Source organism: Hippocampus zosterae, chromosome 1 (assembly GCF_025434085.1).
Source record: "Hippocampus zosterae strain Florida chromosome 1, ASM2543408v3, whole genome shotgun sequence".
NCBI classification, from domain to species: domain Eukaryota; kingdom Metazoa; phylum Chordata; class Actinopteri; order Syngnathiformes; family Syngnathidae; genus Hippocampus; species Hippocampus zosterae.
The window spans coordinates 7,917,859-7,944,876 of NC_067451.1; the positions used below are offsets into that span (position 1 = coordinate 7,917,859).

Here is a 27,018-nt window from a genome sequence, read left to right on the forward strand (position 1 = left end):
TTTAAATTGTTCTGTGAAGTTCACGCCTGATGGGGCTGATTTCAATTCGATTTTAAGAGTCCCGAGAGATGACGTGGATCGGAATTCCTTTTGACAGCAGCGAAGGTACTCCCTCCTTCATGGAAGATAAGCTGGAAAATGTCCACACTCTGGCTAAACTGTGTAGCGGTGGAAGAAAGTGAGCGCTAGCAAGGTTGCAGGCCCGGGTAACTGGGACACTACCGTGTATCTCAACTCAACTATATTTCTAGAGCACTTTAAAACAACCACCGCTGTATACAAAGTGCCGTACATGGAGCAAATATCATAGATAAAACAATCAATTAAGAACGAAGACGGTAGAAAGCACAAAAACAGTAAAACTAAGATCAATCTGAGTCATGTTGAATCAAAAGCCGAAAAATACAAATGAGTTTTGAGACGAGTTTTAAAGATGGGCAGCGAGGAGGCTTGCCGAATGTTCAGCAGGAGGTCAGTCCAAAGACGGGGATCAGCAACGGAAAAGACTCGGTCCGCTCTGAGCCTCCGCTTAGTTCTTGGTACCTCTAATCACGTCTGGTCCGCAGAGAGCAGCTCAGAGAGTTAAGGTGGAGCGACGCCATTTCAAGATTTGAAAACAAATAATAGGATCTTACTGAGAACTCAAAAATTTATAGGGAGCCAGTGAAGGGATGCAGGATGTAGGAGTTATGTTCTCCTTCTTACGAGTACCAATCAAGAGGCGAGCAGCAGCATTCTGGACCAACTGGAGATGCTTCATGGAGGATTGGCTGACTCCAAAGTAAAGTGCATTACAGTAATCCAGCCGGGATGTCACGAAGGCACGAATTACTGTTTCAGAGTGCTCGTGAGAAAAGGTCCCATATGCCTTTGGGTGAAATTCCTACAAATACAACCTTGATAGTACGTTTTTCCAGAGGAGCGGAAGCCGTCGAAGTCATGGCAACATGTCCCGTGACTTCAGTATTTGAAGAGTCAATTGGGCTGTGTTCTAATTGACCGTTATTCTCTTAGCTCAGTAACTGGCAGTGAAACTGCATCAAATTGAGGACGTTGGCTGACAATGTCTTCGAACAAGAAAACGTTCCAAGTGGCGTCAACATTTTGTAATCCATCTGATGTGTTCCTCCTCCAGCCGGCATCCAAACAGCTCTACGAGGATGAGACCGCCAGCTCAGTCTTCGGACTGAGGTCCCTAGCCAGCCCGTCTCCCTCACCATCTCCGTCTTCCTGCGAGTCCGATCGCCCCCCGTTAGGCTGGAGCCCCGGACCCCCCGTCGCAGAGAAACCTCGCTGGCACCTTGGCAAACGCACGCCGACTCAAATCGCAGCAGGTAGGAAAGGCTACTAGGAAATTCAGGGACACGTTTGTTGTGAGGAGTGGGGGTGGGCGAGGGATGGACCACTGGCGGATCTGAAGATAGCATGTAAGTCAAACCATCACACGACTTTTTGTTTTTGGAGTAAAAGCTCGGGTGTCTTGATGCTGCTGTACTGCATTTAGTGTCTCCCCGCCATTGGACACCATCCCCTTCTTCTGTACACGAGCGAACAGGTAGCCAGCAGCCAGCTTGCTGTTGCCATGGCAACTTGCTACTCTACCTCAGGGGAAAAAAAGAAATGTGCAAAAACTAAGCGGCAATGGAAGAATAAGAGGAAGTGAGCGAGCAGCACATGGAGAAAGTGTTGGCAAAGAAAGCCAAAAGAGGAATGAAAGAACAGTCAATGGAAGCTAATAAAAGAATATTTCGTCGCTCGTCCGCTCTCGCCTCTTCTCCCTCCACTTGGGCTCGCGCCTGTCAGCAGGTGGGATTCAATACAAGGAAAATCCTTTACTGGGCACTCGTCCACGTAAATGATCCGAGTGCTCGCGTTCAACCTCTGTGATTTTGTCAGACTACATGAACGTAGCCCGATTTTGAGTCGACAGATGTGTCGCAGACAAATGTAGTGTCTTGTAGCCGAAATTGAGTTGTCCTAGTGCGCGTAATGGGACACATTCCACATCGACGAAAGTCTGGCATGTCAGAATTTTTGATTGTTTTGCTGCATAGCGGGACATCCCGCAGTGTCCTTTGATTGGTTCTTCGACATTGACAAATAGGAAGACAGTGCCCTTCTATATATGACATCTAGTATTAATGGACTTGGAGCACACAGTCACAATTGTACAGTATTTAGAAAGAGACATGAATCAAAGGGGAAAAATTGGAAAGTATACGTAGCAATTTAACTCACGCTATGTTTGCTAACTGTAAAGCTGGTTAGCAAACACGGTCTCATTTAACGCATTTTTTCCTTCAAGTTCTTTTTGGAGAATAGACGGTCCATACTGCCTTCGCCCCACCTTTTAGGAATGGGTACGGAGTTTTTTATTCCCCCCATTTCCACGCTGAAAACAAAAGCACACGCACACAATACCTCCATCGACATGACTTTGAGAGCTGCTTGCCCCGCCTCCCTGAAAAGACCTGCACCAATGGACTGAATCTTGTTGGAAGCATGCAACGAATTGGCGGGGTCTGGTCAGTGATGGACTCGTAGTGTGACATCTTGCCCAGTTCGAAATGCTGAACAGTATTTATCTGGTCATCTGACACATGGACCGTTGTGAACGTTAAAGTCCTCACGTTTGAGCAGGCCATGAGATGAGCATCAGTCGATCTTTTCTGCAGGTGAAGGAGGAGGAGCTGGAGTTAAATTCCATGGTGTTGACCTCCTTCAGCACTCGGCCTCCCCATCCCCCTCTCCAGTGGATAACTACCACCAGCCCCGCTCCCTGGAACCTGTGTCGGACACCCCTCAACAAAACTTTGCTCTGAGGAAGATAGTCTCCAACCTTGACACCACCTCACCTGCAGGTCAGAAAAACTGAATTTGTCCTAATCGTCTTAATGAATAGTTTCACAATTGCTCCTCCTTCACAGATATCATTCTGGACCAAGCAGGAACCATGGACCACTCTGGCCTGATTTGCTCCAACACTCCTTCAAGCACCTGGAACGGACCGAAAGGCTCCACCTTTTCTCCTGGGCCTTGGAACGAGCCTTACAACTGCATTGCCAAGAAAGGGCCGGCAGTTCCACCTAAGCAGCACAGTGTCATTGGTCATACAGGAGGCGGGGCTCAGGAAGGCCTGATGCTAGTGAGCAACTCGCAGTCTGTTTCCTTCTCGACCATGTCAGACACGTCTGGGAGACAGAGGAGCAACGCGCCAGGGATGGACAGGAGGAGCGAGACGGAGGTGCCAACGGCAGACAGAGGGAGAGGTGGCGCCGGTGGGCCGGGCGGTGTAGAGGCAGGGAGAGGAAGGGGGATGTCGGCGCGCTCTTTAGCTGCGGCGAATGCATTCAAGTTCCGCGAACGTTCTCTCTCCACGCCCACAGACTCCGGTTCCTTTTGCTTTACTGAAATTGGCACAGATCAACCGGATGGGAGTCTGGCATCCACGGGCAATGGGAATGTGATGTCTGCAGAACACCAGTGGCATCATCAGAACTATTTAGGTCTCGGTGAGAACTACGCACTCCTCTATCCCAGAGGGAGCTCAGAAGAGAGTGCCAGTACCGCCGACACAATCTCTGTTTCGGCCTCTGACTACAGTGCCGAAGGACGCTTGTGCCTGCGCTCGCGGTCCATCTCGCTCAAGAAGTCCAAGCGCAAGCCACCGCCTCCGGTGAGGAGCGTCTCTCTCATGAAGAACCTTGGCCAGGCTGAGGGGAGGATCCACCACGAGGGCGGTCTGCATCGGGGCGGACGGCCAAAAAGCCTGCACATCCCCAGGGACCATCCCCCCGACTTCCGGCCAGATTTTCTGTTGCCCGCCTCCAGATCTGGGGAGCTCGGCCCAGGAGGCTGCGACAGTCCTCCGAACCTTGAGGTTAATGCGCCAGAGAGGGAGGCGGAGCAAACTTTGCCCTCTAACTGGCAGCTCGGAGATTGGAGGAGCAATGATCCCTACAGGTAGGGTTGTTTGAGATTTGGCTCTTCTGCTTGTTTTCCTTTCCATCACAGCTTTCATTTATTCATTATTCCAGATCTCTTTCGGGCTCCAGCACTGCGACGGGTACGACTGTGATTGAATGTATGAAAATCAGAGGCAGTTCTGAGTCATTGCTCAACTCGCCCACCACCTCCAGAGCTACGTCACCGATGCACCTCCTCACGGAAACGGACGTAAAGCCCATTTCGCCCTTCAAGCCCCCTGGACTCATGTCCCCATCAAGTGGCTATTCCAGCCAGTCGGAAACCCCCACTCCTACTGTGCCGCTCAGTCAGGCAGCGGGTACGGGAGGACCGGGGTCGTACGGGACATCGGGATGTAAGATGCGGCCAAAGATTCCAGAAAGAAAATCTTCACTACCGTCACCCAAAGATCCTGTCGCCAGGTCCAGATTATCCTTTGAGATGCCAGTGAATGCCCATCTGGAGCTGTCGTCAATCAAGCCAAAGCAAAAGGCCAGCAGACGGCATTCAGACACGTCCACGGCGGCAAAACCTGGAAAAATTTGCCCCGGCTCTTCGCAGGTTATCCCCGTGGTCACCCAAAATGAGCTGAAAACAATTCGGCTTCGTTCGATCTCCCGAGGCGATCTGGAGGACTGCCCAGATGGTGCATCGGATACCATTGAAGAAGAACAGCAGTGCAAAGACTTTGAGGACGACGCCAGCCCACCTCCCATCCTACCCAAACCAAAGCCACCAGTTGCTGTCAAACCCCCCTTACCAAAACGACCCCTTAACCTGCTTCTGAAGTCCCAGCCCTCTACGCCCCCTCTCACCCTGGACTCGCCCCCAGCGTCGCCCGTGGAACGCCCTGTGCCGCTTGGCAACATTTACAAAGTTATGAAGAAACCTAAACCCAAAAAAGCTCCGGCCCCAAGTCTTTCAAACCCATCTGTGGTCCCAGATTGTAATTCCATCTCCACCCCACATGCCACCTATACCCAGTGCCTCTTCGACCTCCCTCCCCTTCCAGAGCCCCAGCCGCTTCTGGAAGATCCCATTTTGGAGCCAGAATTTGATGCCGGCCCTCAACTTGGACCAGAGGACGGAGGCTCTCTCCCATCTCCCTGCAGTAACCAGGAGACCCTGGAACTCCAGGACAAGAGCAAGACCCTTCCTTCAAGAATGACAATCTCCTGTCTGGCAGAGTTCTCTGACAAAAAGAAACCCAAGGTGCAAAAAACGTCTGGAGTAGCGTCTTTCTATGATGTTGTTTAGCAATTTGATCTCAAAACAATTTCTCGGCAGGTTCCTCCTCCCGTGCCCAAGAAGCCGAACGTCCTCGTACTTCCGTCATCCGCCCATCCTTCAGCTAACTGCGGTACAGAGCGCCAGACTACACCGACCGACAGTCCCCTGGGCCTTCCGTCTCCGGGAGATGTTTTCCCACCGGATGTTACGATCAATCCTGAAATGTCAATACAGAGTGAGAATCCCTTGGGAGCAGACGCTTTGGTGGAGTCTTCACGTCACTCTTCCCAGCTGGATTCTTACCTAGTGGAGCTGGAAGAGAAAAGCGCTACCACAGGGACTGGGGCAGGTATGTTCATAGAAAGTGGGGATGGACTTTCAAGATAAAACAAACAAGTTACTCATTCCATTCTTACGTTTGGTTGATACACACGTGTAGCTTCAATCATTTCGAATGACTTGATGTCCTGTTCAGATGACAGCGCGGCTAGTGATAAAACGGTGCTTCACATTGTGGAGGAAACGGACGAAGACTTCTTGGCTGGCACGGCGGCAACACACACCACCGAAGACCTGTTCACCATCATACACAGGTAGGTTTGACCAGTTTCTTACCACCCGTGCACAGTGATAGGAACTTGCGACAAGGCAGAGAGAACAAGGTTACCTGGCAACAGCTCGAGCAGCGACCACTGCTTCTGACTTTTCTCTGACGTGTACACATTTCTTTCCTCACAGAGACATCAATATCCATGCGCACGCACGACGCTAGTCTCTTAGCAACAGAAGCTCATCATTTTTCGGAGTGATGCTGAAAATAGCTCGAAATAATATTAAGGAAGGTTGAGGATGAGATGGAGGAAGCAGAGACTGCTAGTGTGTGGAAGATTTAATAACTAGGGAAGAGTTAGTCCAACTTGACTATTGTCTTTAGTTTTTAAATCCCGTTTTTTTTTTGGGGGGGGGGTGGTCACCACAGTGGAATATGGATATGCTTGTAAATTCAAGGACCACCTTATTGTACCTTTCTTTGTCTTCCCTGTTAGGTCCAAGAGAAAGGTTCTGGGTCGCAAGGAGCCCGCCGACTCTTTTGGAAGCCGCCAGAGTCTGACATCCCCTGTCAAGCAGATGAACCTCCCCATGGGCGGTGGCCAGAGGTCCAGCTCCCGCAATGAAAACTTCATGGCCCTGCTGCAGAAGAAGGGCAACAAATCTTCCAACGCGGGGGCCAGGGTGTCCGCCGCCGAACTTCTCAAAAGCACAAACCCACTGGCGCGACGTGTCACAGAGCTATCCGGCGAGGGTGGAGAAGTCCAGACCAGCCAAGGCAAAGCCAGCAATCAGTGAGGTCAATTCTAATGTGGATAAGCTACCGGCTCACGACTTTGCTCCAACCACTGGCTGACCATTTGCGTCGTCCAATCCTGTCAGAGCACACTTTTGGACCAAATGGTCCCTGGCTTGGTTGGAGTCGTATCGTTCTCTATTGAAGCTCTGGGAGAGTGTGCAAGAGCAGAGCGGGGATCCCGCAACTCTCTCCATGAGAATGCCAGATGGAGAGATTGATGGGGAAAACAATGTTCAAAAATCACCAATCGAATGGTAGACATTTGTTCTTTTCTCCTGGATGATACCAACAACCCCTGATGAAGATGGCAATGTAAGCATGAGTCATGGGATTTTCAGGAACTCGTGTTATAATAATTATAATCCATGGCTGACTGGTCCACAAGATCTTTCAAATCAGATTACGTTTAAAAACTCCCACAAATGGACTAAAGCACTTTTCTTCAATGTCAAGAGGCAGTATTCCCCTGCCCCCACCTGCCACTGCCCCCACTTGTTTTGTGTCTTTTGCTCTGGTGGGATGTACCCATACACAATAATGTATGTGAAGTGTACAAAGAACATCTTGAGATGACAAACAACAAACTGCCCAGGAGACACACAAAGAACAGAAATGTCTGCACGAGCCTGTGTGTGTGTGTGTGTGTGTTGGCATGAGTAGGTGTGCGCACAAGTAATTATCATCATCACCATCAACATCATCGAGCCTGCGGAATTTCTGCATGGAGAGCATGAAGCAGGCCTTTGGTGGCTGGGGGGGAGGGGGGCGGAGGGTATTGGGGGTGGGCGGTTTTTGGAAGGATAACCACACCCAACGAACCAGAAGTGTGTGTTTGTGCCTGAGCACGTGTGTATGCGTGTATATGTGTGTGCGTATGTTCGCGTGTGTGGTGGCACGCTTCCACAAAAAGGGAGCCCTACTGGCGCGTGTCGAGCGCTTCTCTACCCCGATCGTCCGCCCCGACTCATGACGTCACTTCCTGACCTCTCCCTCACTCAAACCGTTCCTTTTTGACCATTCTCTCGTTTACACCGGCTGAATGTCAACTAGCGACCAGTTACAAAAAGACGTTTGCCCCTTTTTTTTAACTACTTTCTCGTGCCAAACCCTGGGTTGGATCGGGACGCACATGTGAAAGTTGTCGTAAAATCGTGAGATTTCCTCTTCACGCCGCTGTGTGAGGGCTCCCTCTGGTGGCGCGAGGATGGAGCGCCACACGCTCTTCTCTTGAGTCCGTCATCATCGTGACGTCAAATCGCACCGCTGCTTCTGACCAATCGTGAAGTGATGCTTTCTTTTTGAAGATTTAGTGGATGAAACTCCGAACAACTCTGTTTGCTTTGGATAGCAAAGTCTGACTGCAGCACTCTGTCTTTTATTTGATGCTGTTATTTTGTGTCTGTGCAGTGGGAGCTGCAATGTTGACAAACTTCCTAAGAATTTTCAGGAAAGATTCCCATTGATTCATTCGCTTGATATACAGTAATTGGCCACATACAGGTATTTTGCGCCATATTAAAATGGCCTCTCTTGACTTTCTTGTGCGCGCGTGCCATGCATCAGAAAGCCATGTTGTGTTGTACGTCGATTCGTGAACTTTCAGTTGTAGGTCATTTGACGCGAGCATGCTGCACACGACACAAGCTGATGCCTCCATGTTGTAAAACAGACTTTCCCCCAACCCGCTCACGAGATCAGGGGGAAAAATAGCACCCAACCGCCACTTGGGGGCAGCTTATAGCAACAGACATCAATAGAGTCAGACCACTTATTGGAGTTCTATTTTTGTTATTCCTTATGGGGAAAAAAAGACATTTAAAGGAATATTCCATATATGTATTAAATCCCCTCGTGGCCCATCCAGTGGTTTGGTGTGTAGCTGTCCGGAAAAAGCGCCACATTCCGACATGCCAGTGCCATGAAGTGATTCTATCATAAATAAATTATTTTTCTTGCGTAGAAACTCTTCGTCTTTGTTTGATTGCTTGAGGTTTGCAATGTGCAAAAACCGGGCGCGATCTTGACCGCTTACTAAACAGATGTTTGTGTATGCCAAACTCGCTAAAATCCAGCGCAGTTCATTTTCTGTATTGTGGGAGGAATATACGAAAATGAAATTTAACATGTGCAATGTGATTCATCAAATCGGAACCAAATTGCAACGGCCAATTTTTTTTGTGCCAATCGGTGTGGAAAGCGATGCCGGACCACTCTTCGAAACATTTTTGAAATGCCAGAAACAAACAACAACAACAAAAAAATCACAGAGGAGTCATGCCACATATTACCTTTGACAAACCTTTCCTTGCACGTGGGTCGTTTTAGTGCACTGTAATATGCGCTCACTTGCCAAATAGTGCACATTTCAGTGCCTCATTTGTACTCTGTAGTTGTCCCACTACTGTGCCAAAATTGCCCACTATAGTCGACAAAAAGAATTCTAGTGCAGCAACGTTAGGCTGAATATCAGTGATATCCACACACACATACACTAGTATCCTTTTTGTCCTCACTAGTAAGACAATTCAACATGCTAGTAGAACAACCAGGGCACTCTAGAAATCTTACTAGTAAAGATTTTTTTTTTTGCCTTCCACTCCTGTGTAAAATCTCTGCACATTAGTCAGAAAGCTTTGCCATACTCCTTTGCAAAACTATGCACGAATATCTGTATACTACCATTACCCGGGAAACGCTAGATTTTTAACATATTTTAATGTCCATGTCAGAATTAGTGACATGCAGTTTTCAACTAGTTTGCCGTTTTGCCTCGCCAGTCACATGTCGTTGTTCTACCTGTGCGCCTTCGTCGTTCTGCTATTTAAAACTGTTCTATCTTCTTACAAATGAATATTTAGAGCCGACCCGCAGATAGACAATTCGTTGCACTGGTAGATGATCGAAATAATTCTCTGATGGCCTGCCATAGCTTTTGAGCTACGGTAATTGTGTCCTGTGTCTCTCATGTGCATACACACAGGAGATGGCTCATCAGGGCCAAGCGAGCAAGCTTCCCACTTCCTGTTTCTGACAGCACAGAGCACGCCATGCTATCTACAACGCACATACACACAGGAAGGGCTGACAACCCCTGGCTGGGTGGCATGCGGCATGTCTGTGTGTGTGTGTGTGTGTGTGCTGCTTGATTTTTTTTTCCAGGAAAGGAGAGGAGGATAGAAGCCACTTGAAGTGATGTGCAGCGGATCCTGCCACAGATGAAAGTGACCCTGTAAACTGGACATAGGAGGGGCTCAAATCATGTGATGGAAAGCAACAAGAGGGGGAAAAATGAAATGAGAAGAACAAACAGCAGCAGCAACACGGGCGCTTCCATTCTCCCGTTGATGAACAGAAGCACGGGACGTCACACCCGAAAGACGTTCCCGCTGGATGGACCCGAGCCGCTCGCATCGAGGCCTTCGGGAGTCTGCCGAGCGCCGTCCGACATGCACTTCTATCACCAGGTCAGCATCCTTAGCGCCTCACTTGCGTCACACTCGGCTCAGCACTACATCATCATGGACCAGTGCTTTGGCCCTGTGAAGATTAATCTAAAATGTAATTGGTGAAAAAAACAGTCAAATTTCTGATATTGTTTGTTAGTGAGCAGTTGGGTCAGCAGTTGTGATTGGGAAGGCTCTGGGGAGATTGAATTGACAAGACAAAACGAGGATGCTGAAATATGATTGGACAAAAAAAAAAAAACAGCATTCATTCACCTACTGGAACCAATTCGGCCAAGATAAAAGAAAATCAAGGGTCCACTTCCTGCGTATGTGACGCTGACAGCCAGTAGAGGGCGTAGCTTTGTGGTGTCTGATGACGTGTTGATGACGTGTAGAGGTGAGCCGAAGAAAGTGGCGACGTACCTTTGAACGGTTGATTAGTCGAGTAAAGAGTCATCGCCGCCTCTTCTCGGGTGTCACCTTGGATCGGGTTCGACAAGGTTTCAATTGGATGAGTAGTAATGTTGTTTTAGAATCATTAGAATCAACCCGTTGCGCTGTAATAAACTGTGTTTTGTTTTTTTAGCAATACAGCTAACCATACATAACTAGCAGTTCATTAGCTTAATGCTAACATATAATGACAAACACCATTGACGGAGTAATCAGAAATTAGCATAACGTTTAATAATTATGAACCTTCAAAAAACTGCTACTTTAACGCTCACAGAGCAGCATCAAATCCAAGTAAATAAAAATGGAACATTTTATGACAATGGGGAGGGGGTGGGGGGAGGTTCATTGTACCCGAGTGGCCTCCTCAACTGAGGTATAATTCAGATCTGACTCCAAACTTTATGTGTGTATAAGTTAAAACCAAACAATTTTCTCACCCACTTGAGCAGTATCTCCTTCAAATCCGGGTCTTCATCCAGAGGCCTGGGAGCTTGAAGAGGATTCTACGCAAAGTCTTTCTCCACTTTATTGGTTCCTCCTTCCAGATGTTGCAATCATTCGGGATTGCGACATCTTTCACGACTGCCGTCTTTTGATGTTTATCCACCACCACTGCCTCAGGCTGGTTGGTCATCACCAGTTCGTCAGTCTGGATCTGGAAGTGGCCCGGTTGTTCCCAACCACCTTTCGGCAGTGTCCGCCATCTTAATTGTGGGGATACTCCTTATTTGTTACAGATGTTCCAGTGTACTATTCCTGCTACCTGGTCATGACGCTCATTATAAAGCTTGCTCGCCAGCATCTCCGTGCAGTCTCTCAGTTCAGCCATTTCCAGCCACTTCTCTGTTTTCCCAATGTCAGACACTTATTTAATTTCGATGGTTGAAGCCACGTGTTTATTATTAATTTTTTGAACTTAATCTAATAATTCAATGGCAACACAACAGCCCCCTAAAGACGATGGCCCACCAGGCATTGGCTCGCCGTGCGGGTCCAGCCCTGGCTGAGGGTGTGAACGTCCTGTTTAGAGAACGGAGGCAGTTGCGCAGTGAGAAGACCGTCCCTATCCTTGCTCCCCATCTCCTTTTCGCCATCGGTATTTCCTGCCGGGGCTCAGCTGCAAAGTAGGCAAGCGTTCACGATGAAGGGGGAAACACAATTGGTTCCGCCGCTTTTGTGCTGGTCGCCCGGAGACGTTTCAGGAGCTAGTTGCGATTTTGGGAAAAGTAACAATGTAAGGGTTGTATGTAATGGAATGTAACATTTTTTGATGTTACAATGTAACATTTTTGACCAACGGCATTTTTTGTTTCTTTCCATGACTTTTCTTGTCTTTCAAGTCAATTTTCCCCATTGAAATGGATGGAAATGCTATTCTTCTGTTCTTGTCACCCCCCCTCCCCCGCCCCAAAAGGCATGTTTTTCTTCTGAATTTCATTCGTGTATTGTGCACAGTAGTAAAACAAATAAATAAATAAAAATAGATAAAGGAACCATCCATCCATCCATCCGTTTTCCAAACCGCTCTATCCCCAGTAGGGTCACGGGGGGTGCTGGAGCCTATCCCAGCTGTCTTCGGGCAGTAGGCCGGGGAAACCCTGAACCAGTTCCCAGCCAATCGCAGGGCACACAGAAATGAACAACCATCCGTGCTCGCACTCGCACTCGCACCTAGGGACAATTTGGAGTGTCCAATTAGCCTGCCATGCATATTTTTGGAATGTGGGAGGAAACCGGAGCACCCGGAGAAAACCCACGCAGGCCCGAGGGAGAACATGCAAACTTCACACAGGGAGGCCGCAGCTGGAATTGAACCCGGTACCCCTGCACTGTGAAGTCGACATGCTAACCACTCGACTACTAGGCCGCCCCAGATAAAGGAACACTCTTCATATATGATGAAAACTTGATGTTGCATTAGCGCCCAATGACCGATATTGCGCTTGTGCTGCAAGGAAGCTAATGAGAATCGACAGCGTCCAGCTTTTGTGCAGTCGTCCGGGGATCGCTTATTACTGTGCTTCTGAAACTGCGCTGCGTCGTCAGACCGGCATCTGTTTTGAATATTCTGAATTGCATCACATTCAAGGGAACGCTGAACACACACTTGGCTGTCTTATTGGAGCGCTAAAGTTAATAGAGTGCAATGTTGTCCTACAAAGTGTCTGGTGTGTGTGTGTCGGTGTCTTCCATCTTGTTTTGTTTTGTTTTTTTGAAGCAGATGGGCCGTGTCATCACACATGGCGGGTGCCATCGGGTTCGTAATCATGTGACCTTTTGACTCGGAAATGTAAGGCGGCGCCGTCCTGTGACGGCGGTGTCAAGCAGGGGACGGTAGAGAGGAATACACACACGCACGTGCACACTCACGATACTTAGCCCTCTCACGTCTGCTCTCATCTTCAGCCTCATGCGTCTTTGCCTGCGTCCTATTTAATCCAACGTTTTAATCCTGCTCATCTTGGCACTCACCTGCCCTGCCTTGCTTTTTTTTCCCCCCTCCTCATATTCTCCCGTATTTGCAGAGGTTCTTCATTGGGACCCCCTCACCCCCTCCCCCTCCCTAATTTGCTTCCCTCTGTCTGCCAACACCCCCAACCCCGCCGGTGTTTATATTCTCCAGCTCGTGGAAGTCACAACTTGTCCTCTTCCTCCTCCTCTTGTTGTAATCTAACTCCTTTCTCCGGACCTCCCTCTCGCCTTTCTCATGCTGCGCGCTCACTAACTTGGAGTCAGACCGTGCCACTCGCCTCAATGGTGTCCGAATAGCGGGTGCGGGTGCCTGGGCGGTGGGGTGGGGGGCCCATCAAGACACATTTTGGAAAATCTATTCACCAGGAAAAGAAAGCCCACTGTCAATCCAGGTATTTGTGCCTTAAAAGATGATATTTGATTGTTTGTTGTCTCCCCAAATGTTTTATTTTCTGGATGAAAGTTGTTGAAATATGGAATTTAACGTCGGACACTGTAATCCGACGCCGCATAATTTTTGCTAGGATGGTATCAAAATCGATGGCCTTGATAGGTGCAAGCGGCACCACAACGTACCGGATGTACTCGTGTATCGTTTTGGTCTGCGAGGGCAAATTTGGTCTTTCTGCTCTTCAGTTGCTGTTTATCCAAGGAATAAGCAAGTGGAGTTTTTTTCCCCCCCCTTCATGTAGACTTGCGTAACATTCACGCATACCGAGCACCCTTTGGCTGCTTCATTCTCGCTCAATCATCTATGAGAGCAATGTGCTTGGATAATAATTAATGTTAAAGATAGGAGAGCTATCTTGATCAGGCAAAGTTCCCGACTCACAAGATATTTTACATGTTTACATCCACTTTCCTAAAGCATTCCAAATTGAAAATGTTTATCTTACTCAGGACAGTAGGAATTTGGCCAATGTGATAACTGGTTTGCGCAAAGAGTCACGGTAAAATGAACGAATAGGGAGTTTTTACAAATTCAGCTCCTTCCGCCAGGGGCGGAGCTACAGGGTGGCCATGGGGAGCCAAGGGGACTTCTTGTCAGATACTGTGCCATGAGTTTTTATTTTTATTTATACTTTTTTTTGTATTAACTGCACATTTAAAGAATAAATGTACAGTCTGTCTCAAGTGAAGAATATTTGATTATCCGTTAGCTAGAGCAAAAGTGTATTTAATTTAAAATAGATGACAAACAAGAAAATCCACTGCAAAGAAAATGGCATGATCGAGTAAGAATATTGCTTGTTACTTATGGTATGATAAAGAAAGATGGATCCACTCAGGGTCAGCCCTCACAGAGGTGTTGTCTCACTCTGGCGACCCCACTGAAACATTTCTGGCAACCCCAATGCCTTTCACATTGCCCCATCGCCAAAAATATTCAAACTTGAAAATGTTCAGGACATCTTGGGAGCTCTTTATCATAAAACTACCTCGATTGTTTTACACTGTACTTCCCATATGAAGAGAGATTTGAGAATTGGCCTCCAACTCCAACTTTAGCTTCAAATTTGCATTCTACATTTCAACTGTTGAATGAAGTTTGAGTTCAGCCAACGCCAGCTCTTCAGCAATTGCATGCAATTTCTACGGAAATTACATTCATACTACAAACTGATTGGGGAAAACCGAGACAGGCTATTGTGAGCCCGCCCGACAAGCCACTCGGATAGCTTAAACATGTCGCGGAAAATTCCACCTCACTTTGATTAAATGTCACATTGCAGATAATTTACCGGCATCCGCGTGCCCGAACTCGGTGACGGACAGCCTGGCAATCTTTTTTTTTTCTCCCGCTAAATATTCCCAGATGACGGTGCGTTTCATTTCCATCTCATGTGTTTTTCTTGGGGTCCGGCCAGGGGGGCCTCACGTGGGTCAACATGTTGGGTCAGAGCGTGCGACTCCAGTCCGTTAGCATCCAGAACCTATCCGAAGTGGAGCGAGCCAGACTCCAGCAAGTGGCCTTGTTCCACCTGGACCAGAAGGACCTCCACTTGAAGATCAGCATTCCCAGAGGTACGTGTAAGGCTACGATTCCCTACTTATTGGTGACATTCGCATATGGGTTGTGGATGCTTGCGTAAGGCGAGGATTTGGGACGTGGCTCAGATTTATGACTAGCGGAGCACGACAACGGCAAGGCAAAGCTTGATGGGCTGATGGTTGGGGGAGACGGCTTCAAGAACTTGGAAGGAGAGGCTGGAACAACTGCGAATAGGGAAAACTTTGGACATCCCGGGCAAGCACATTGAGCAAAGAGACCAATGTTGCTGTTTCTTACATAAATGTAATGAAGCCCAACCTTTTGCATGCGATACATCCCAGAGCCGCACACCGGGGGTGAAAATCTTCTCAAAACTGTTTGAGCCCCCCCCCCCCCCCATACAGCATTTTTAAACACGTAGTGAATGTATTTCAACACAAGCTAATTCAGAGGATAACATGGATGAAAAAAACTTTTGTCTCCCCAGTTAAGGTTAACGGTAAAACTCATCTTGAGAAGAGAATGAGCCACACTCAGTATTTCAACGCTAACATTTTCAAACGCACGGTATATCATTCATCTTCCGAGCCGCTTGATCCTCACTAGGGTGGCGGGGGGGTGCTGGAGCCTATCCCAGCTGTCTTCGGGCAGTAGGCGGGGGACACCCTGAATTGGTTGCCAGCCAATCACAGGGCACACAGAGACGAACAACCATCCACACTCACACTCAAACCTAGCGACAATTCTTAGAGTGTTCAATCAGCCTGCCATGCATGTTTTTGGAATGTGGGAGGAAAGCGAAGCACCCGGAGAAAACCCACGCAGGCCCGTGGAGAACATGCAAACTCCACACAGGGAGGCCGGAGCTGAAATCAAACCCGGTACCTTTGCACTGTGAAGCCGATGTGCTAACCACTGGACTACCGGGCCACCTGCGCGATATATTGTTTTGGCCAAATTGGTCTGCTATCTTAATGCTAATGATACAAAAAAAAACCAAATGCAGACTGAAAGACTTTAGCCAGGCTATTTATAAAACTATAAACAAGTGCTAATTTAAGCCACATGGGGCATTTCGCAAAAATCTGAGCCCCCACCCTCCACCCCCATTTTACAGTAATAGGAAAAAAAAATCCTCCTAGGAGAAAACAATGATGAGAAGTTGCAATGAGTTAATCAAGGTCCGTCGCACCAGCGATTTGGAGCTCTCTTTGATATGTAAACATGCGATGGATGACTGTTGGCCGCGGTCCAGTTCCTCATCCAAACTTGCTTCCAGATGTGCATAGTCGAATTGCTGACTTCAAAAGATGCACGGCAAGTTCTCCAGACATCATCGACGGTTCCGTCTTTGAAAAATGAACTAAGATGGCTCATCCATCAGTTTTGCCGAATCTAAGTGAGGCCTCCAGGCACTTTTGTTTGCTTCCATCTTTTGGTCCTTTTACTCTTCCGGTGAAGACGGCCTGTCACACGCAAGACACGAAGGCAACAGGGATCGTTCTTGCGAGTTTGTGTGTCCTATGAGACTTTCTAAGCTGCTTTTCTCAGCCTCGTCTTGCTGGCCGGCTGCCTTTCTCAGAACTATTAACTTCTGTGTATAAATGTATGTATAGCTCAACGTCTGCAAGTATTAGCCCGTGACGGCACTGTGTTGGCCTTCGTGCCACCTTGTGGATTGGACTCATTTGTCCATTGAGCAAAGTCTTTCTCAGTGAAGCGTTTGCTTTGGTGACCTTACAAATGTTGATAATAAAATATGATTATGAGGAATGGATTTTTTTCATGTGGCAGGACAGCAGTGCCTTGAGATATGAGTGGAATATTTGTCACTCGTATCTCAAATTTTCTGAATGGATACGCTCTTTGTCCACTCCAGACTCCTAAAAAAAAACCCTCAACAGCTCATCAGCTTGTTGCAGAGGATAAAGAATGTATGCCCAAATATCCGTTATTTAAAGGGCTGTATACTATCGTGTGTGTGTATATACAGTATAAGAGGTATCGAAAATGGATGCGTTGGGTGGGTGTATGTGGTGTTATTGTGTTAGCATTAGCATTGAGCTAGTGGACTAATAAGTCAGGTAATTCGTGTCTCTGTTGGAGTTTTGTGCGTTGGACATGGGTTGGCGTACTTTCCACCCGTGGAAGTGTGGGAATCTTCCCCTACAACTTTCTCCCCCGAGGTGAGCACATCGGGTCACATCTGTCGCCACCCCCCCCCCCGGCCCCCTCACTCCCCGCTGCCCTCTTTGACTTCCTGTTGTCTTTCGCTGACATTTTGAGGGTTGTGCTGTTGAAATTTGTCCGACATATTTAGCCACTGGCGAGCTCAATGGAATTCTCTGTCAACACTTGAGAGACTTTTTCTCTTATTTGCTTGTTCTCATGCTCCTCTTTGTCCTTTTTGCGGGCTTCCTGCTTTGCTGCTTCAGGAAAAGAGACCACCCTTACGCCCCCAACTTCTCACAGCATGTGATGCCGCAGAATGACTCAGCCACATTATTTAAATGGACAATACATATAATCACATGCTCACTCTGGATTTTGCTCTCCAAAGTTTCTTTGTTTGAAAAACCTGCACTTGTGTGGGGGAAAAAAAAATCAATGAATCTTATCTCCCTCCACAGAAATTCGCAAACGACGAAAGTCACTGCGCAGGAAGTTTGACTCATTTTCCAAGGAAAAAAAAGAGCGTGGTAAGTTGAATGCACTCACTATTAAAAAAAAGTGAATTCCTGTCAGGGTGGCAGAAGTATTCCAGCTTATGCCTTTTTTTGGGTGCAAATGCGAGTATTTTAAAAAACATAAGCAAATGTTTTGCAGCATTGACACGGAAAAATCTGTCATGATGAAGGTCAACAAACAATGATGCAAATCTTTAAAGACGCAACACCTGTTGCCGCTTAGCCGCACGTACAGACTTATCTGAAGTCTAACCCCGTTAATGAAAACTGGAACATCGGGAGCTGGCCCCGCTCCTGCTGGCTCTGCCCGTCTTCTCACCGTTGCTGAACATCCTCCTTGGCGGAGGTAATAGGCATGTTGAGTTTGGAAGCTATGATAGTGTTTCCCCACATTACAAAAAGGCAATTCATTATCCAGCTTAGAACAAAAATCCAAATCGAGTATCATTTCTTCTTTCCATTTTGAATTACCAATCAAAAATGGAAAGATTGACTCATTATTTATTTTTTTTAATTTTGTGCAAAAAATCGGAAAAAAAACATGCCAGATTTTTATATTTCACTTTTAGGCTAGATCAGAACAACTGGAATTGGATTTTAACATTCAAATGGTTGGATTCACACGATGAAAATGATTTGTTCATGATTTATTTTATTAATCACTCAAGAGCCGTGACCTTGTTAACAGCCCTCAATTTATCATGTGATATCATTGATCCGAGCCACAAATTGAATCATAACGCATCACGCTATTTTTAGTTCTTGTGTTCGATTTAAAAACGGATCACCCCCCCCCCAGCCCCCCATAAAAAAAGATTAATTCAAATGAAACGCACCTTGCCAAGGCCCCGCCATCCTAAACTATTTAAGTAAAAGGCTAAAACATGCTCACATAAGTGGATTTACCCCATGATCCAGATCTGCACCAAACCCAATAAAGAAACAAGGTGCCAAGGATGTTTCCAAACAAGGGCTCAGCGGCCATTGTTGTCGCTTGATGGCAAACTTGGCCAAAAGTCAGACGGCGCGCGTCGGGGTCAGCGAGGAGATTAAAAGCCAAGCTTGGCCAAAGCAGGCCATCGAGTGCGGCTATTAGCAGACCTCCAGTTGGTATCGCTGGATTAGACGAGCACATGAAAGCCTGCTAGCGCCCTCTGCTGGCTGCGGCAGACGTCACCTAACACATTGGATTTGGTTTTTGGCAAAAAGGTGAAGCATGAAAATAAATTGGTACCTCTACTTACGAAATTAATTGGTTCTGGAAGAAATTTCGGAACTAGAAAATTTGTAAGTAGAGATGCGTTTTCCATGTAAATGCCCTAATTCTTTCCAAGACCCCCCCACCCCTAAAAAAAAATTCAGACCAAAAATGTTTCATAAAGGATCAAATGCATCAAAATATATAACGAATACATGTTACAATTAAATCATTGCCCAATAAATGAGTTGTGTACAATGTAAAAAATAAAGAAAAGAGTCAATAATAAAAACGATGGTCAATTAACTTTTAACTTCGTCCGTGTTGTTTTGCTATGGGAATCCGTTTTTTTGAGTGTCATTTGTTCTCAATCGTTCTGTCTAAAGCGGCACACAATGTTTGTCAGAATCTGCCCCCAAGGCGTTCGGCATCCCGCTGTCGCAGGTCATCGCCAACGACCGGGCCTTGAAACGTCGTCAGGATGCCGTGAAGGAGAGCCGACGGGACTGCTTGGAGCTGGAGGCTAGCATCCTGCGGTTCCGGGCCGAGAAGCGACAGCTGCTCTCGGGGAGCGCGCGCCCCTCAACGCCCGCTAACTTGGTGGCCCCGGCGCCGCCGCGCTCCTTTTTGGACACCGTTGGGCGAGGACAGAGACGGGTAAAACCTCAGTCATCCAAGTCATGGTAATCCGAAAAGGATTAATTAAGGCAACGATCAAAGATGCACAAGTAAATTGTCCATAGAGAGGATCGATTAATCAACAAAAAATCTTGAACTACCGGATTGGCCCGAATATTAGACGGCTCTGATTATAAGACGAAACCCTCTTTTTCAAGACTCAAGTTTGAAAAAAGACTTTTTGAAGACCAAACAAATTTTTATACAGAAAATAATTACAGTGCATTTGAAACAAATGATTATAACAATATATTTGAGAGAAAAAGCATGTTATTTTGTCTCATTCAAATCTAAAGTGCAATCACATTCGTAAATGAATGGCTTGTGGTTTTTGAAATGTAAATGACATAATAACTTCTCCTCAGCTGCCGGTTAACCTGGCCGATCTTCGACCCACTTTTCTCCAGATTGTCACTACGTTTCTCCATTTTCTGTTATCTATTATTTTCTTCTCTTTTCTACCTTACCGCTATTTTTTATTTTTCTTCTTCGCCCTACCGCTATTTTTATTTTTATTCTTCGTGACCGGTTCGCTTTGGCCTGGGGAGTCAAGTTCAGCATTCGCTTCAATGATATCTGGCGCCATCTAGCGTCGTGGATGGGTATAATGTCTAGACCCCGAATATAAGACGACCCCCACTTTTTCAGTCTTATTTCAATTCAAAAAACGTCTTATATTCGGACCAATATGGTATTTAACCCCTAACCTACGCACAATTTGGACCACTGCCGCGCGAATAAAATAAAAATACTGAACCACTTCCTACCTTAGCGCTGGGTCAATTCAAATCTCGGATTGATTGATGAGAATGACGTCATCACATAAATCAGTTCATCGGGAATCACTTGACGGCAGCATTTTGTAGCTACCAACGATAGATAAAGATTTCGATGCTTGTGCCAGTTGTCCCACTTCAAAGGGAAAAATGCTCCCTGACAAGCTAATTTGACGCCAGGCAACCGAACGACTGGCACCAAAACGGAACACAATAGTTACCGTACTTCTGTCGACTTCGCTCCGATCCCAGGGTGGCCTCTCTGTTGACTCCATCTCCGATTTGGTGGACAGTCAGTCCCGCTTGCTAGAGGCGCTGCAGCTGTCCCATCCGGCCGAGTTGGAGCTGAAGAAGAACGGTGGCGACTCGTCGGAGGGCAGAAGCCAAAACAGGCTGAGCCTCAACCCGTTTTACCCGCAGGTGCCTCAGGTTCTGGAGCGCTGCTGTGGCCACATCGAGGCCCATGGTGAGGCGGCCGTCCTCTCCTCTCCTTATCTTGCGCTCTGTCAGCACGCCTGACTCTCCTTCCGTCCTCCCTTCAGGTCTTCAGACCGTGGGCATCTTCCGAGTCGGGAGCTCCAAGAAGAGGGTGCGGCAGGTGAGCTCACTTCTTGGTGGGTGCGTTGACAAATACAGACGCTGTTAGCATCCCGTCCTTGTCTCCACCCCGCGCAGCTGAGGGAGGACTTTGACGCCGGCATGGACGTCCAGCTGGACGAGGAGCACAGCGTGCACGACGTGGCTGCCTTGCTGAAAGAGTTTTTGAGAGAAATGCCGGACCCTCTACTGACCAGAGAGCTGTACCCCGCCTTCCTGCACGCCAACTGTACACATGCACCAAAACTATCCTCAGATCACATCATTTGTGGTCAATAACTCATTTCTACTTGATGAACTAACGTTTTCCTGTGGGTGTCGTCCAGTCCTTGGAGGAGAAGAGCAGCTCCAGTACCTGCAGCACCTCCTCTACCTGCTGCCTCCTTGCAACTGTGACACGCTGCTGCGCCTCCTCACTTTCCTGCACACGGTGCACAGCTTTGCCCAGGACAGCGTCGGCGCCAACGACGAAGAGGTCAGTGGTGCCACGTCCTGGACTGCAAATGTTTTGTTGTACTTGAGTAGATCTGGATTTTACTCCCTTTCTATTCCTTACATTTTTCAACCTTCGCGGATAGCGACATTGGCCCGCCGCTCATGAACTTGCCTCTCTGACCGGCACAGATCGCCGGAAACAAGATGACGGCCGCCAACCTGGCGGTCATCTTTGGACCCAACCTGCTCCAAAGGGAACGAGGAGGAGAGGCCAGTCCACAGGCCGTGGGAATCGAGGACAGCACGGCTATTATTAATGTTACCCTGGCGCTCATGCAGAACTACAGGAGACTTTTCATGGTGATTCGCTTTAGTCTTGGCAAATGGCGAGCAATATGCATACCGTATTTTTCGGATTATATGGCGCTCCGGATTATAAATCACACCGGCCAAAAAATGCATAATTAAGAAGGAAAAAACATATATAAATCGCACTGGAGTATAAGTCGGATTTTTGGGGGGAAATTTATTTGATAAAATCCAACACCAAAAACATACGTCATCTTGAAAGTCAATTTAAAATAAAAATAAAGCTCGAGAACAACAGGCTGAATAAGTGTACGATATGCTAACGTTACATGACGCTTAAGCAACGAATTGTGAATGTGCCTGGTATGTTCACGTAACATATTAAGAGTTATTTAGACAACTATAGCACAAACAACATGCTAACAAATTTACCAAACCATCAGCATCACTCCAAATCACGAAATCCAATGAGATCGTCCATGCTCGGTGTCACTTTTAAACAACTCCCGCCAACTCCGGAGGTAGAAGATGCAGCGCTTCCTCTTCTACGTCGCTTATGTCAGAGTCATCGTCAGTTGTTTTTTTCTCATTTACCGCCAACGTGGAAAGTATCAACACAGGCCGAGAGCACCCTCTTGTGGTTTAATGTGAAAATAACATGTGATGTGTACAATGTGTTAACCATTTCACACATAAGTCGCTCCAGAGTATAAGTCGCACCCCCCGGCCAAAATATGAAAAAAACTGCGACTTATACTCTGGAAAATACGGTATATGAAAAATAGGCTCGAGCTGTTCGGTGCTACTCCCGGGTAAAGTTGACTCACAGTCACATATCCTCTACGGAGAACGACTATTATTAGTGACGCACTGATGTTGTGAGAGAGGAGCTCGGACGTCTCAATGAAGCATGGTGAATCCGACGTGGTTGAGTTCCACCAAATTATTCCAGCATGTTCCGTAGGTGTCAGCCGAGCTACAACAGGAAGTCCTGGTGAGTCTGATCCAGACCGACCCCGACATCATCGACTATCTCCTTCGCCGCAAACTCAGGTGACGACAATCACCGTTTTGACTACTGACTGCCTTACAAACGCAGCCCTAACCCCGCTCGATTCCGTCCCTATAGTGGCAGTTATGTGACGACGGAGAGTGGCGCCGGCTTGGGCGGCCGCCGGGACACAGGAGCGTCTTTGGACTCTGTCGGGGCCTCCACTGGGAGTCTGTCCCCAACCCCGATGGAGCCCCGCTCATCGCTTGAGGGCGGCCTAAGTAGCCAAGTCTTCCTCAGCGTGCTCAAGATGAACCAGAGCAGGAAGCAGCACAACAGCAGATACGGTATGCTCTCCTTTCACGTCTGCCGATGACATCATCAGCATTCTAAGAGTGCCTCGTAGCCCTTGGAAACGAGCCCAAGATCTTTAATGCAATACTGCGTACCGACAGGAGAAGTCCGGCCCGGCAAATCCGTCCGCCACATGCGCCAGTTCCACTCCCACCACAACCTGCTCAGTCTGGCCCGGCCTGCCTTATGTGCCGTGTCTTCCTCCTCCAGTCAGCAGTACCCGGCGGACGCGGGCAGCGTTTGGGTGAGACAGGCGCCCCCCGAGGAAAGCAAGGCCAGCTTCTGGGACTTTTTCACAGGGAAAGGCTCGGGCTCCGAGACCTTGGTGTGATGGTGGGCTGTGTTCTGAATCGTCGACTTATTCCCTACTCCCGTATGCAGTCGTATCACATTGCAAGAACACTACAAAATGGCTGCCTCACAATATATAAAGGCTTGGGAGTGATTATCAACACATTCGAAGGGGGTGCTGATGGACAAACAAAGTATTTGTGGGACTGTCTTGACTTTTTCCTTTGACAATCTGTGGGTGTCTGTGTACATACTGTAACGTACATTTTTTTTTTAAGAGTCGCACAAACAGCTCCAGCTATTTTGTTCAATCTATTTTCGGTAAAATGCAATAAAGTGTCCATATGACCTAAAAAGCATCTTTCAGTTTGTTTTGGTGAGGGAATATAATGTAAAAGTTGTATAAAAAGTTGCTGTTAGATTGGGTACATAAATGTCATGCCTTTCACAAAAGTGTCCGTGAACACGTGTTAACTTTGTGGCACTAATTTACCGAATACCGCCCCAAGTTTCTCTGTCCGTCACCTGGCTGCGTACAGCAGGAGAGCACAGATCAAGTGAAAAGCCAGAAGGTAAGCAGAGCTGTAGTGTTTGCGCAGTTTATCCTCCGACAAATGGCGCAGTGCTTGTGGTTCTGATCAAAAATGTGTTGTAACTCTCCATCCTTTTGTGTCTTAATATGAAGTAAACACTCAACAGACATGACATGGCACGGAAGACGAGTTGAGAAATGACTTTGCATAGAAGTCAATCACTGAGTGCAGAAAAAGCGGTAATCTCTGCAGCGATAATTTTACAGCTTATCGGCAGCGAGTCCCAGGAACTCGCTGATCAGAAAAGAAAGAGTCCCATTATGCATTGAGAGAGTCCCAAATTTCGAATTCTGAAATGGTCTACTTATTCAATTGCATATGATAAAAACACAAACAACAACATACCCAATCAGCAAACGTGTTCTGGCCCAGCCCTGGGGCAGTACACTCGGCCCACATACCTCAATGAATGACGATCCTGCAGTGGCCCACGTCTGGCATCCAAGATGTGGGCCGCATTTGGCCCAGATCTGAGCCGCATTGTAAAACCATATCTGGCCCTAGTCCGGCCCGACGCTGGACCAGAACAGGTTCCTGATATCAGTCTGAATTCAACCTCAATCAAGCCACATCTTGCCTCATCTCTTTCATGAGCCATATTTGACACACATTTTAAAAAAAGTCTCAAAAACGGTTGTTATAAAAATATTGTTTATTGTCATAATTTGTGAACCTCACATATAACTCCAGATACACTGGAAAAAATGCACTTTTCTTTATTTAACAGTGAACACAAAGTCCAAATGATGATGCAGCTTACTCTTGAACGGTATTTTTCTGTCCATCAAATTGTTGCGCTCTCCATGTCCTCTTTTCTTCTCATGCTCTCCTTCCTGTCACCATCACGATAGGGAACCAGATGCAGCCATCTTTTGATTGTGACATCAATTTCCTGGTCTGACGCGCAAGATGTTAGGCTGTTAGGTCTCACAGCGGCTGTAAGACAACAAGAATGGACAGTGTGTTAGGAAAACAAACTTTTGTACATGTCATGAACAATGAATGGCCAGTAAAATAACCCCTGAAATTTCTTATAATAATAATAATAATAATAATAATAATACATTTCATTTATAAGCGTCTTTCAAGACACTCTAGGACACTTTACAACCAAAACTAAACTAGGTGTGACGCTGTGGGGCGAAATATTTGCAACCAAAAACTAAACGTGAATAACTTTTAAATAGTTTATACTGAATTTGAATTACATGAATTGAAGGTCAGTGGCTCGAATAATGGATGGATTTGTATATTTTACTCTGAATCATATTGAATAACTGAATCTGAATTGTACAATCTGAATTTGAAACGCTAAACTTTTTTTCTTTGAAACTGTATTTGTGTCATGATTTGGTTTGGGACCAACAGGTGGCACTGTAGGGCTCCCCCTGCAGCTGCACACCTGTTGGTCATTATGTAACTATTAGTTGTAGAAAAGGACTCCCGCCCGAACACTCAGTGTCGGGTCATTGTTTGCTTGCAACTGTCATGTTTGTTTCTGTCATGGTTCTGTTCCAGTTTTTTGCCACAGTCATGGTTTTGTTTTGCTACTTTGGATTAGTTTGGGTTGTTCGCACTTTGTTTGTTTTGGATTCAGTTTTCTCTGTTTTATTAAATATAACTTGTCAAGTTCACCCTGCTCCTCCCTCCTGCCTGCTTTTTTGGGTCCACCACCACCACCTCGTAACGTGACAATTTGATCCTCACTGAAAATTACATTGTTTATTTTCATATCAAATCAAATACAAAACAATGTTTTTTGCAACGACAGATTTTGTTTTTGAATTGAGGTACGAAGTTTTAAATTAACTTTATGGTCAAGTATGAAGTATCCGGTTTGTATTGCAGCAAACGGAATCAAAATTAATTTCATTGTACTGTATTTCAGTGCAGAAAGGGTTATTTTTGGCAGCACCTCTGACTGTTCAATCACCTACATTTTCACAAGTGATGTGTCGGTCGCGAACGAGCCGGTACAAAGAGCCGCAGAGTTCGCTCTTTGAAGTGAATGATGAGCCGTTTTTAGCCGAAAAAAACGACCATGTATAGTAAGCCGTTTTTACCCAAAATAAAACGACCATGTATAGTAGGGCGTTTTTAGCCGAAAAAAACCCGACTATGTGTAGTAAGGCGTTTTTCGACGAAAAAAACGACTATGAATAGGCAGGTGTTTTTAGCCGAAAAAAATGACCATGAATAGAAAGGCGTTTTAACAACAACAAAAAAACGACCGTGTATAGTAAGGTGTTTTTAACCGAAAAAAACGGCCATGTGTAGTAAGCCGTTTTTCGACGAAAAAAACCTACCATGAATAGTAAGGTGTTTTTAGGCGAAAAAAACGACCATGAATAGAAAGGCGTTGTAACAAAAATTTTTTTAAAAAACAACCATGTATATAGTAAGGTGTTTTTAGCCGAAAAAAAACACCATGTATAATAAGGCGTTTTTAGCTGAAAAAAAAACCCGACCATGTATAGTAGCACGTTTTGAGCCGAAAAAAACGATCATATATATTAAGGCATCATGAGCCGAAAAAAAACAACCGTATGTAGTAAGGCGTTTTTAGCTGAAAAAAAACCGACTATGTGTAGTAAGGCGTTTTAACAACAAAAAAATCGACCGTGTATAGTAAGGCGTTTTTAGCCCCAAAAAACGACCATGTGTAGTAAGCCGTTTTTCGATGAAAAAAACTACCATGAATAGTAAGGTGTTTTTAGGCGATAAAAACGACCATGAATAGAAAGGCGTTTTAACAACAACAAAAAAACCAACCATATATAGTAAGGTGTTTTTAGCCGAAAAAAACAACCATGTATAATAAGGCGTTTTTAGCTGGAAAAAAAAACGACCATGTATAGTAGCGCGTTTTTCGACGAAAAAAAACTACCATGAATAGTAAGGTGTTTTTAGGCGAAAAAAAACGACCATGAATAGAAAGGCGTTTTAACAACAACAAAAAACGACCATGTATAGTAAGGCATTTTAACTCGAAAAAAAACGACCATGTATAGTAAGGCATTTTTAGACGATGCATCGGTGTACAATTGTAAAACAAGGCTGTGTGTTGAAAAAATAAATCTGAAACTACATTTAAGGGTGGCTCAATACTGACTGGCCATATACCGGCCGGAGTTGTAAATTGATTTCTGGCCCAAATACTTCACTCCACAACCGGCCCTCATCTGGTTTGCCAGAGTC

The 27,018-nt window shown here is 46.4% G+C and overlaps 2 protein-coding genes and 1 long non-coding RNA gene across 6 annotated transcripts in view; 2 read left to right on the forward strand and 1 right to left on the reverse strand.

Moving 5' to 3' along the window:
- nhsl2 (NHS-like 2) overlaps positions 1 to 8,507 on the forward strand; it is a 29,196-nt gene extending 20,689 nt beyond the window's left edge. For all 3 annotated transcript variants that reach the window (XM_052061295.1, XM_052061301.1, XM_052061309.1), the window contains exons 4-10: positions 1,136 to 1,334; positions 2,676 to 2,861; positions 2,928 to 3,963; positions 4,038 to 5,178; positions 5,254 to 5,545; positions 5,672 to 5,789; positions 6,243 to 8,507. In XM_052061295.1, coding sequence (XP_051917255.1) covers positions 1,136 to 1,334; positions 2,676 to 2,861; positions 2,928 to 3,963; positions 4,038 to 5,178; positions 5,254 to 5,545; positions 5,672 to 5,789; positions 6,243 to 6,543 — 3,273 coding nt within the window. In that variant the 3' untranslated portion in view covers positions 6,544 to 8,507. The remainder of the gene's footprint in view (positions 1 to 1,135; positions 1,335 to 2,675; positions 2,862 to 2,927; positions 3,964 to 4,037; positions 5,179 to 5,253; positions 5,546 to 5,671; positions 5,790 to 6,242) is intronic.
- On the reverse strand, positions 8,310 to 12,241 carry LOC127598265 (uncharacterized). Its single transcript, XR_007961888.1, has 3 exons — positions 10,884 to 12,241; positions 10,414 to 10,547; positions 8,310 to 10,081 (listed from the first exon to the last, which is right to left on the reverse strand). It is a non-coding gene; the product is annotated as an uncharacterized LOC127598265 (long non-coding RNA).
- arhgap36 (Rho GTPase activating protein 36) lies at positions 9,254 to 25,454 on the forward strand. Of its 2 annotated transcripts, none has more exons than XM_052061491.1 (12): positions 9,254 to 10,008; positions 14,787 to 14,943; positions 17,542 to 17,610; positions 19,203 to 19,453; positions 20,503 to 20,716; positions 20,793 to 20,848; positions 20,926 to 21,076; positions 21,174 to 21,322; positions 21,472 to 21,642; positions 22,556 to 22,644; positions 22,721 to 22,929; positions 23,038 to 25,454. In XM_052061491.1, exons 1-12 carry the CDS (start codon positions 9,808 to 9,810, stop codon positions 23,265 to 23,267), a joined length of 1,947 nt encoding a protein of 648 aa, XP_051917451.1. In that variant the 5' UTR covers positions 9,254 to 9,807; the 3' UTR covers positions 23,268 to 25,454. The 2 variants fall into 2 exon arrangements, with proteins under 2 accessions (XP_051917451.1, XP_051917460.1); XM_052061500.1 differs by lacking the exon at positions 9,254 to 10,008 and adding an exon at positions 12,978 to 13,310.
- Positions 25,455 to 27,018: the final 1,564 nt, after the last annotated feature.